Source organism: Cyprinodon tularosa, unplaced genomic scaffold, assembly GCF_016077235.1.
Source record: "Cyprinodon tularosa strain WSP-4 unplaced genomic scaffold, ASM1607723v1 ctg63, whole genome shotgun sequence".
In the NCBI taxonomy this organism is placed as follows: Eukaryota; Metazoa; Chordata; class Actinopteri; order Cyprinodontiformes; family Cyprinodontidae; genus Cyprinodon; species Cyprinodon tularosa.
The window spans coordinates 1,727,058-1,738,848 of NW_024039374.1; the positions used below are offsets into that span (position 1 = coordinate 1,727,058).

General features: G+C 36.7%; 1 protein-coding gene across 1 annotated transcript; it reads right to left on the minus strand.

The window, feature by feature from the left end:
• Positions 1 to 840: 840 nt before the first annotated feature.
• On the minus strand, positions 841 to 11,791 carry mrps27 (mitochondrial ribosomal protein S27). The gene is made up of 11 exons (XM_038308031.1): positions 11,692 to 11,791; positions 11,448 to 11,525; positions 10,711 to 10,781; positions 10,563 to 10,621; positions 9,964 to 10,078; positions 7,210 to 7,288; positions 6,379 to 6,494; positions 6,173 to 6,275; positions 5,919 to 6,061; positions 3,112 to 3,273; positions 841 to 1,254 (listed from the first exon to the last, which is right to left on the minus strand). Exons 1-11 carry the CDS (start codon positions 11,777 to 11,779, stop codon positions 1,006 to 1,008), a joined length of 1,263 nt encoding a protein of 420 aa, XP_038163959.1. The 5' UTR covers positions 11,780 to 11,791; the 3' UTR covers positions 841 to 1,005.

Genomic DNA, 11,791 nt, shown 5'->3' on the forward strand with positions numbered 1-11,791 from the left:
CAGTCTGGTCTTTCAACTCTTGTAAGTTTCAGTTTTCCACAGAATGTCTCTTTTTATTTAAAACATAAAAATCCTTTAAATTAACATCAGTGTGCTCTGAATTGAAAATCAGTACCCTTCATTCAGATGAAGGGTTGCTGTGGCGGCTGGCAGGCAAAAAAACCCTGTTTTCATACTTACATTCTGCCTTAGCCTGACTTTCAATAATAAAAAGGTTTTTCAGACGCATTAAAGATTACTTGAATCACAATAGCTCTTGTTTCAGTATTTTGTGCTGCCCATTCAAGCAGGTCTGCATACCAAGCTCTTTTCCCAAGATCGTGCTCTGAATACTGAATAGAGGCTAAATAATGTGGAATGAACACATTGTGTGCACCACCACCACGCCATTTTCTTCCCCTAAAACCCATTAGGGTCAAACATCTGACTTTAGCCAGTTTTTGTGTTTTAGCTGATGCTGCAGCCTCATTTTATCCAGCTAAACTTTGAGAGGAATTTTAGTTTTTTTTCTAGGAATGATCAGGATCAAAACTGCTTGAATAAATGTTTCCCATGTGCAAACAAAGAGGGATTTCTGGTTATAAATGCATTCCTTTCCAGGAAAATAATCTGATTTTAAGATAAAAATAAATAAAAATCTTCCGTTTAAATGCCCTTTTTATACTCCCATGAGAAAACTACCGGAATAAAAAACAAAAAGACATAACAGGGACAAATGTAGATGGAAAGGGAGAAGGGAAGGGGGGAAATATTTGTGATGGCTGCTATCCCTATCCTTATTTATAATAGTTACCAAGCAGCATATCTTGCAGTTCATCAAATACAAAACAAATGCTAGACTGAATTTCTATTAAGTTGCAATTTATTTAATTTTAACATTTAAAAACAACTCCATATATATATATATATACACAAAAGTAACTAGTAAAATGTGGGTGTTCATATTTTTGTATCCTTGATGGTAAAGCTTACAGCGAGTAGACCATTTTAATTTAACTGCAGTTTCTAAACTTGCTGAGCTGCAGCCTTGGCAGCTAATCGCTCTCGTCTCTCATGCTCAGCTTTCGCCCTAAAATCCTTCTCCCTCTGGATCAGCTGCCTCTTTTCAGCCTCCCAGGCCTTTAGTCGGCTCTGGTACTGCTCCATGTCTGGTTTCTCTACAGAGGCCAGGTTCTGCTGGGTCAGGGTGGTCACTAAATCTTGGAAGGAGGTGGGGTCCACTTTACCCTGAGACTCCAAATGACTGCTCAGCTCCTGGAGAGGAAGGGAAAGGTTAGATAAATAGTTTAATGCAATATCGGCAGCAATGGCAACATTATACTATAGAGAAATCTGGTTAAAAAACTATTTTAACTGGGTTTTCCTAAATATATTACCAGTACCATTATATTACCATATAATGAATAATACATAGTAACAATAATTTTAACAATTACATAGTAATAATATAATAATAATAATAATAATTATAACTACATAGTAACATTTTAAGTTTGAACTTTTTTCATTAAAAGGTTACTAAAGCCTCCAGAGGATAGAATGAGTTAGCCTATGAACATGTTGAAGTGAATACCACAGTTTTGCTTTGGTTTAATTTTCATTTTAAGCAGCATCTAGTAAAGCCAGCCTTTAAAGCCTTCAAAGAAACCAGTAAAAGCCTTTAAATTTGTCATTTTTCTGGCATTGACTCAGCTTTTAAACAAATTCCTCTCATTATTTAACAGGGCTTAATTCAAAGCTTAGACAAGGACGCCCAGAAGCTTAATGGTAGCTTCTTCTAACCCTAACCCTAGTGGTGTCTTTATGGGACCATTTTCCTGTTAAAAACCGGCTGTACCCAGTTTTCAGCCACCTAACTCTTAGTCTTATAAAAGGAAAAAGGAAAATAGGAAATTGACAGGATTCTCCTCTTCCCACTGAGGCTCGTTATTGCGTTGTATGGACTGGGTCCTTGTTTACACTGTAAAAACAGTGGTTCTCGTGGTACACTGTCCTTTAGATACATCTCCACTCTAGCATGATTGATCCAAAGACAGTATTATTAGTCTAACTCCTTCCAGACTGGAGGAACCGACTGTATGTGCTAGAGATCCCAGGTGTGAATGACATACCAACAGGTCAGAGCTCACGGACAAACTGCTATTGAAACAACTAGCGATCTGTTTATTTATACTAAATAAATAGATGAATAATCAAATATTTTCTTATATTTTCTATATTTTATTTAATTAACTATTAGTAGGCATGATAACTTAAAAATGTAAAACTTTAGGCATGACTTCAATCAAAGATTATTCAACTCATGCACTTAAATTAAAAAGGCATTGTTCTTATTAACATCCCCTTTTACATACCTGGTACCACAGGAGCTAGTGCTTTCATTCTGCATCAATATAATTAGATTGTTACTCATTTGACAGGTATATAGATATGGATCAATGCATCATTACACCCCTAGTTGTGGCCATCTTGGATGCACCATATTCCATCCCAGTGAAGGTACGACTCATTCAGAGCTTATCTTCCCTGAATGAAACCACCAGATGAACTCATGCATTTAACTGTTTAGGGGTTTCTGCCTCATAAAACCACCCCCCAGTAGATTATGTTGATTGTTTCTTTCAGTTAATTAAAAAACATATACATTATAAACCACGGATCCCCGGCCTAATCATTTTACATTAAATTATTTTGGTCTAAAAGACCCGGTTGAATGAACTCACCATCAACTGAAAGAACAATTCACTATGTCAGCCTAATCAGAGATTTAACTATTAGTGTTGAAACCAGAACTCTATCAATACACGATATCTTAGGCTGGTTTGGGAAGTCTGTTACAGTAAAGAAAAAGCATTGAAACAAATAAAGCAGAGCAGCGCCATTAAGCTGAAGAGTTTAGGACTTAAACTTTATGTAAATATTATTAGAAAAACAACAAAACCCCCTGAAACAGGACTGCAGTGCTCCATTCGCTGAATCTTTTCTAAAAAAGCTGAGTCACAGATACAGACATAACAGGATACAGTGCTTGCCGGCCTGCATTCGGCGAGGAAAGCTCATGGAAATTTCGGCAGCAGCGACAAACAAAGGCAGCACACAACAAACACTCACCCTGAATCTGATGACATAGCGAGGAAGGTTAGCCTTCTCAGCCTCATCATCCTCATCGATGCCTTCCTCTGTTTTATTCTTCTCGACGTCCGACTCCTCTCCAGAGCTGTCTGCATCCGAGGTCGAGGACAGCTCCTGCAGGATGTGACTCACACTGTCAAGCTGGGGAAAAAAATATATATTTTTTTTAGAGGTTTATAATGTGATAAAACTGATAAAAAAAAAAAATTCTTGCCTGTTTGACTAAACATCTTTCAAAAGCTAAACAGGTGTGTAATGACGTAGTAAGGCTGAGAATTACTTGATGACTCACCTCTTAATCTATGAGAAACGCTAATCTACTGTGACCTGAGGCTGCACTCAGCTGTAATACATCGTCTCTGTCTACATTAATGCTCTGCCTCTGTCAGACACCAACTGGTTTCTGTGGCAGTGATTCTCATGGAAAACCTCAAAGCTCCAGGCGGTTTAAAAATCTCATTAAACGTGAATAAAGCTTGGTTATTGAACTGGACAGCACCTCCTGGATTAGAGGCAACACTACCAGCTGTGCGTGCATGCATACGCGTCAAAATAACAATGCAACTGCAGGTGGCTTTAACCTAAGCAGATGAAACCTGTCTGGAGATAAAACAGCAGGCTGTCTGTGTTGTATAATGTTGTGCATTGTTAACATTGTCACTATGCAGAGACGGTTTTAATGAATGCTGGTGGCTAAGCTAACTTTTTTTACACTCCTACATCTCCATCTAAAGACTGTGGTAGAAAAAAAAAAGACATTCTAGTGTGACACAGGTCCAGATCTGCTTTTAATAGGCTGTTTAGGATCTCTTGACTCCTTTAAGCTGCAGGTTACCAAGGCAGGAAGGTTCTGAACACTTAGGGAAACAGAACCACATCAAGCAAAAAGCTTCGACTGAGCAGGGAAGAAGTCAGGTGAACCATTATGATAATTTATTGATTCATTTATTTAATCATTATTTATCATGTTTTCTTCCATTAATTGGAACCGTTCAATAACAGTGCACTTCTTACAGGAAATATCCAGTTCCTATTTCATTACATCTTGCCATTTCCATGTACAAAGATCAAGAAAGATCCAAAGAATCCATTTGATGTCATTGTAATTCTCCAGACCTTTGGTTCTTTGTATTTCTTATGCACTCAGTTCTAGTATTTTTATGTATTAAATGTGGGGAATAAACATGGAACATAAATAAATACAAAAGAATGCATGATTTTCTTTAAGCTCTTTAAAAAAAAGAAACTTTTAATAAGACTTGCTAATGATTTAAACTTTGGAACCTTTATTTTTTTGCCCCAGCAGCATCAGATCAGAGTTAGAATAAATTAAAATGAAGTGTGGTGTGTAGTTTGAACTTATTTTTATAAATGGATTATAATTTTTTCAAAATATTTCTCTGTCATGCCAACACAATAGCTATAGTATGTTTCTAACAGTGCATTATTCGCTTGTTTGTATGTTAAGGATCGGATCAACCCCACTGGGTCAAATTAGTTTATTCATGTTAATTAGCAGTAACTTATGTTTCTCATTTTTCAGAAATGAATCCAGTCTTTGCAAAAAAAAAAAAAAAAAAAAAAAAAAGCGATGTTTTTTTTTTCCCTGAGCTCCTTATGTTTCAGGGTATAATTATCTGGTTTCAGGTAATTATTTGATATACAACTTTCTCACAAGTCTATAAGAAAAACTGATTTTACTTCACATCCTTTTGATCTTTTTGTAGAGAATGAGGCTTTCTGTTGGAGAACTTTCCAGACAATTACTACTTGCAACTTTACTTTTATTAGCTTTAGGATAAAAAAGCTAATTAGGGCCTGAGAGGTCCCTATTTAAATCTTGCAAATTAACACAACAAATTGAGATCACTTTGCCCAATTGGAAATGTAACCCAAGGTGAACAAAACAACAAACACAGCATAGTTGTACTGATGGATATAGTGAAGGTTACAGTTTAGCTAAAAGAGTGATGAAGGGCACGGAGTAGCGCAGGGCAATTAACTGGATTTTAGATAGAACTACAATTTCAAAAAACAGCTTCCAAATCCTAGAGGTTTAACTAGGGTAGGACAGTAACCTTTCTCAGCCCTTTAGGTGTGTAAAATTGGCTGACAGTGGGTTTGCAGCCACACTGAAGAAAGGAGAGTTGTAGCCAAATTGTACAGCCATTGCATAAAGTCAAGTTGGCTGTGAAGGGAAAAGCTGTCAGACGCATTTTGCTGCAGGAAAAGCAGCTGAGGAATTACTGTATATAGAGCATTAACAAGCGTGGGAAACTCTGAACCATGTTTATTATCATAAAACATAATAAAAAAGTCGCTAAGGAGTATTTGCACCACTATTGTGTGAAATTACAGCTTTAAAATGAAACTAAGCAATGAACAGAGATAGCAGCAGCAAAGAAGACAATGTTAGGAAAAAGTAAAAACCTAAAAAATAAGTGTTTTTTTTTAAACAGAAACTACTCTAAATTCAAATTTACTTTTTCCCCCAAACTTGTAGATGTTGAAAAAATTGTATTTGATATGGTCTTTTTCTTTATTTATTAAAAAAAAAAAAAAAAAAAAAACTTTTTCCAAGCTAAAAAAACCCCAAATACATATATATTTATATTTTGTTAGTTATATTCCCCACCCCCCCAGGCAAGAGCAACAAACTACACGCAAAAAAGTCTGCTAATCAGACAGTTAATAATTAGTCAGCAACCAAAGGCCAAGTCCAGGAAGTGTGTTTCTTTTTAAGGAGCTTTTCATAGAAAACATTAATGTTTGTGATCTACTCTTACTGTGTCTTTAGACAGCTTGATGTCACCAGAAGCCGCAGAAACTCTTTCCATCACAGCCAGCGCTCGTCCCAGATATCCTCTAACCCACGACAGAGGCATGCCCTTAAATACAGCATGGATGCCCTTTAAAATCTCCACCTTGCCTGGATGAAGAGGAAGAGACAAAACAAATGAGACAAGCTGATAATGAGAGAGTCCTGGATGAATCAATCACAATGCAATCGGGAAGCTGTGGGGACAGACGACAAACACACCGAGGAGAGCACTGCCAAGGAGCTGTGCGCTGAAGCCAACAGTGTTGTCTTGCTTTAGCCCGCAGAGGAGGAGTGACGCCCCGATTGCTCGCTCCTCTGACACCTGAGCACAAAAACGAGTAATTTGAAATGTCTATCCCATTTTATGTCAAAGCAAACTGAATAAGAAGCAGAAAAAAAATAATAGGTAATGAGTTTCCACCCACAGAGAGTTGGGGTTTGGTTGCAAGGAAAGAGCCCAAAGCGTTGAGAGAGAGGATCTGAGTGGAGGGAAGATCGAAGGCCTCCTGGAGCATCACCTCTTCCACCACAGAACATGCACCTGCACAATCAAAGCACATTAAAAAACTGTATTGTTATTTAATTCATAATTTTCTGAGAGATATTTTATACATTCATGTATGGAATACTGTATTTTCTCCTGTATTTCAGATTATTTCTTAAAGATTCAACATTTATGGTTCATTTCTCTCTAATTATTCTTCTGTTTTTACATATCTTCTTTAACTGTGTGGCTGCAAATACAAAGCAAAAGAAAATGTTTTCGCAAAAAACAAAGTATATACCTTGTAAAATTTGTGGGATGTATTATACTTCATTAGTGCAACTTTGAGCTGCATGAATTTCAAATGAAAAGAACCATCATACTAATCGTTGTCCTGTTATGAGGCTCAATTTAACCTAGTTGTGAAGCATCAAACTATTAACTTGTGTTGAAGTGGAATTACCTGGACATGCTACACATTATTTCAAAATACCAGTACCGATGGCAGTACAGCATGACACTGCCACTGCCATGCTCAATAGTTTATAGAGATCTTTGGTTGAAAAGCCTCAGCTTGACTCAAGCAAACATCAGCTTAAACAGATTGTAATAATAAACAAGCCTGTTCTGATCCACTTCTGTTTTCAATAAGGTCAGAAATAAAATCACAGAACAAACAGAGGTGTGGAGAGGAGCAGGGTTGATATAGACACATAAAAGAGCGGCAGAATGAAGTGGCAAATGAACAAGACTTTACTTTAATGAACCTTACTTTTAAAGTCTTCATTCTTAATGTAGGAATCCAACAGCAGGTTAAAGGTAAAGTCATCTGGGAATATTCCATACTGGACCTGCGCAAACATACAGGAAACAATACTACGGTATAAATAAAACAAGTTCAGCCATTATGCTTCAGTACAAACTGATTAGTAATAGTTTAATGCGATATCATCAAAAATGGTTATATCAGGTTGGAGGGTGTAATAAGCAGTTTAATTACAACTAAAATAAATGACAAAGGGAGCTCTTAACTCAGCCTAAAGATTCCCCACAAGGAGTTCTAGCTTCAGAGTGTCTCTAATCAGAGCAACTGGGAGAATTTCCTATCTTGGTGAAGGGATGTGGCTAATTCTATTGCTAGGAATTAGAAAGGAAAAAGGAATAAGAAGATGAATAAACTCCTAGTTAACAAGAGAGTGAAATTTACAGATTATAGAATCCCGGTTGGATACAAAAAATTTAAATAAGGAACAAGATGATAAAATGGTATCAAAATTCTCATTTTATTTACTCAGAGCAATGGTCATATCCATTTGGTATTAATTTGCACTCATCTGTAGATGTTTTACTGTGATTGCCTGCTTGTATAAAACATTCGATTTGGAAAAAACATAAAAAAAAAAAAAAAGAAAAACAAAAATCCAATCCAACAAATCCCTCAAGTAAGAGTGAAAAGATGATTGGGAAATAGGTTACTCACACACTGAGTAAATATACAAAACAAAGGTATCTAAAAAATACTACATTCAGGAATGAAACAATAGTTTGAGTAGGAAGAAAAAAGATATTCATTGCAATTAAAATCTCATCATTACTGATAGTATGTTACTGATGTAGGTGAGAATTTGGTACCGGTAAGTTACTTCCTGTAATATGAGTAAACTATTTGCTGTATATCCACTTGACTTCCAAATGACAGAGCAGGATCAGCAAATAAAAAATAATAAATGGATTACGCCCTGCGATGGACTGGCGACCTGTCCAGGGTGTACCCCGCCTCTCGCCCATTGACTGCTGGAGATAGGCACCAGCACCCCTTGCGACCCCACTCGGGACAAACGTGCTAGAAAATGGATGGATGGATGGATGGATGGATGGATGGATGGATGGATGGATGGATGGATGGAGTATAAAACAAAGTTCTACTTAAGAGATTATGCATTTTTGTTTAAAACAAGGCCGTTCTTCATTGAGTGAAGTTTCTGATTATGAGTAGGGTAGCCAGAGGTTTTAGTCTGCTAAAAGTAAAAAGTATGAAGCAGAAAAACCACGCCTTAAAGTACGATCTTCTCAAAAAGTTACTCAAGTAAAAACAAGTGAGTAAGGGTAAATAGTTACCATCCAACGGCATAAGAAATGCAACCAGCCGCAACCAAAACTTATCCCGAAACGTCACATCCTCCATACTCGTCCCACTCCATAGCATCATTCATCGGTGCACAATACGAGGTAATAAACGCTTAATTTAATATGACATAATTAAAACGCACCATCAGTAGGCCTATCCAGCAGACGTGCAGTTTCTGCCCAGGTTTATTATCTACTGCCAAAATCTGCATCTCTTCCTCCAAGTCTGCGAGGAAAAGTTGCTCTTGAAGTTGTGAGATGCGCTCTTGGGAGTTTTTGCGAAAGAATTTTATGAAACTTGTAAGTCTTTCAGCATAAAATAAAAAAGTTTAAAGTTTGCATCCAAAAATCAAATGTGACGTTCTTATTCTTTTAGGACATATAAGAGTTATGATCAAATTTGAAGTAACTGGTCAGTTTTAGTAACCGGATCTATTCCACATTCCTTATTCCTTTTTAAAACCATTGCCTTTGCGGATCTTGACCTGGCCGGATTCCAACAGATTGGAGCAGAAAATAGATTTGCTCTGTATTTTGGCAGTGAAGGATGGAGAACACGTACATGGACCGTGACGTTTGGATGAGTCTGAGTGGATGTGGAATCTGGGCGTTAGAGAGATGGCATCATAAGTGATTTCTAGATGACCATTTAGGATATGGCAGACCATGGATAATACAGCAAATACTTTGTCATCTTTTTTTATATCTTCCTATAGAACGTATATTATTAAACTCCATTTTACCCAGAGTTAGTATCTATATAAATATTTTCCAGTGACTTGATAGCTATATAAAAATGTTTGGCAGAGAATTTTACAAATTGTAAATAATGGAATTAATTTACTGTATAGTACGAACATTTTTTAATGTTGTATTCATCATAATGATAAATATCCTATGATTTACTAATCTTAAATAAATCATGTTACTTTAACCAATTTGACCATAGAAAATAGTGAATCTGATTGAAATGATTATTAAAGAAGTTTAAGTGCTCCTCTTTTGCACATTTTAGGAGCAGAATCTGCCAAACAGTTCTCTCCTTTTCTGACAGACACCCCACTTAAAACACTTTTAGTCTCTCTAAATTTCCTCCTATCTGCTCCCAACCTTTTTTGCACTTCAGGGGTTCTCTTAAAGCCCAAGTTGCTTTGTAAATAATAACCTTTATCTTACCAAGTTAAAATTATTTGTGAAAATGGGGCTAGATCTGCTGCATAAAGCTCACTCACCCCATTGAGGCCCATTACAAAGACACATCTCATTCATAATGGACTGCAAATGTTTAACATGACAGAAGTTATACTACTAAAACGTGCGCTAAAACACATATTGGTTTAGTCTGACCAGGTTAGCTCTGATTATAAAACTGTCCAGGGAATCATTCATCATCCTGTACCTTGTTTTTGAGGGTGTGCAGGGCCTTATCTCTAGCCCCATATTTCAGACACTGTCTGATCCAGGTGTGTATGGTCCAGTCCCGTAAGTACCAACAGTTTGGACTGTGACGAAACCTTGGATTATAAAAAAAACAACAAAGACAGATAGAGAAAGCAGTCAGATTCAGCAATAGGTCGTCTAACATGACACCTTTATCCTGAAAACTTTCCCAGATGAATAAAATGTAACAATCCAGGGCAGAAGCAAAGCCACTAGAAATGCTTTACAAGCAACCCAAAATAGAATAGCAGTTTTATTTTCATAACTATAACAAAAATAAACGTCCTCTGAATGAGAATCTGTTTTGGAAACGTGCTAAACTGAGAAATCACATAAATAGGAGCAAATTCCACAGGAAGGAATAAACAGGAAAGGTCTGGAGATGCCCTGAACAAAGAGGACCATGTGACTGAATATAAGCCAAAACAGGCAAACCAAACAGACAATTCAATCCAAGGAAAACACTGGAGTGGGTACCGTAAAAAGAAAGAAAAACAAGGAAGCAGCAAATATTCTGCAGACGTGATGATATTAAAGAAGGAAAACGGTTGCACATACTTGTACAGGTAGTACTCTGCTTGATCAACTTCCTCTCTACACGATATGTTGTCGACAAACTGAAACAGAGAACAGATACGGCTGCTGGGCATCAGGTATTGCCCTATAAAAAATAAATAAATGATGATCATAAAGAGATATAGTTTACCCGTGAGATGGTCAGAGAGCTAACTGGGAGATTTCGGTCATAGGTTCTATCCATCAGATTGGCCAGCAAAGCTGTTAAGAAGCAAGTATGGAAAATACCATAATTTGATAAAAGTTATAAAAACCTTCGCCAACAGTTTACCATCAAAGCACACCTGTCAAAAACAGTCCCAATGTGTATTTTAAAATGATGTAAAAGCAACAAACAAAACTGTTTTTTTTTAATACAAGCCACAACAGGGTAAGAGAAATAAATATTCAAGCCTATATTAGGATATCAAAAAAAATAAATAAATTATAATATTAGGATATCAATACACCACTGGGCTACAGTGCCACCTGGTGTTTATTGAGTGTCATTACAGTAGCAACAAACGTAAAAATAAATTAGAGGACATCCTTGCACAAAGAGTTTTATTAATAATTTGCCAACCCCTACAGGTGTCTTAGGGTTATATCAGAGTGTATTTATGTTTAAGAGAAGAACATTTTTATCCATCAAAACAGTTTTACAAGTAAAAGGTTTGTCTTTATAAATATTCAACTTCAAAAAACTTCCCAGATATAACCAAAAATGAATTAAGCCCACAAAACTGGGCAAATAAAGTTAATAGAAGAAGAAAGAAGTTTAGATCACAAGCTTTTACGGATGTCAGACGACACTGAAAAGCATTGATTATTCTTCCAGGTTGTAAACAGGACTGGCCTTCAAAATCCGTAAACATGAATGGGTCTTACCAAGGTTCTGGGGGTCCTTCTCTCTTTCCTCCCAGATCTTGGGGTCTGTGTAAGCTGCCGGCAGCAAGCATCGTTTTGCTATCAAAACACACCGATCAAATGTTAGCTAACAAACAAGTGACATTCTTCCTCAGCTTAAATTTGCCAACCTTGTCTCTAAAGGGTAAATCTAACGTAATAAACCCAAGTATAAAGTTACAAGATAAAAATAATCTAGCTGCATTAGGCAAAAAACTACGTTTACCAGTGAAAGACGGAGAAAAACGTTTAACTTTGACTGCAGCAGTTAGACATTGCTTCCACATGGAGGCCGCCATCTTGGACCGTACCATTTCTACTTCACT

Coding starts and splice junctions, on each gene's coding strand:
- mrps27 (XM_038308031.1), bottom strand. CDS start 11,779: ATGGTACGGTCCAAGATGGCGGCCTCCATGTGGAAGCAATGTCTAACT. Junction 3,274..5,918: donor TCAAGCTGTCTAAAGACACA/GTAAGAGTAGAT, acceptor TTTTTTCCCCAG/CTTGACAGTGTGAGTCACAT. Junction 1,255..3,111: donor GCTATGTCATCAGATTCAGG/GTGAGTGTTTGT, acceptor CTTCCTCTCCAG/GAGCTGAGCAGTCATTTGGA.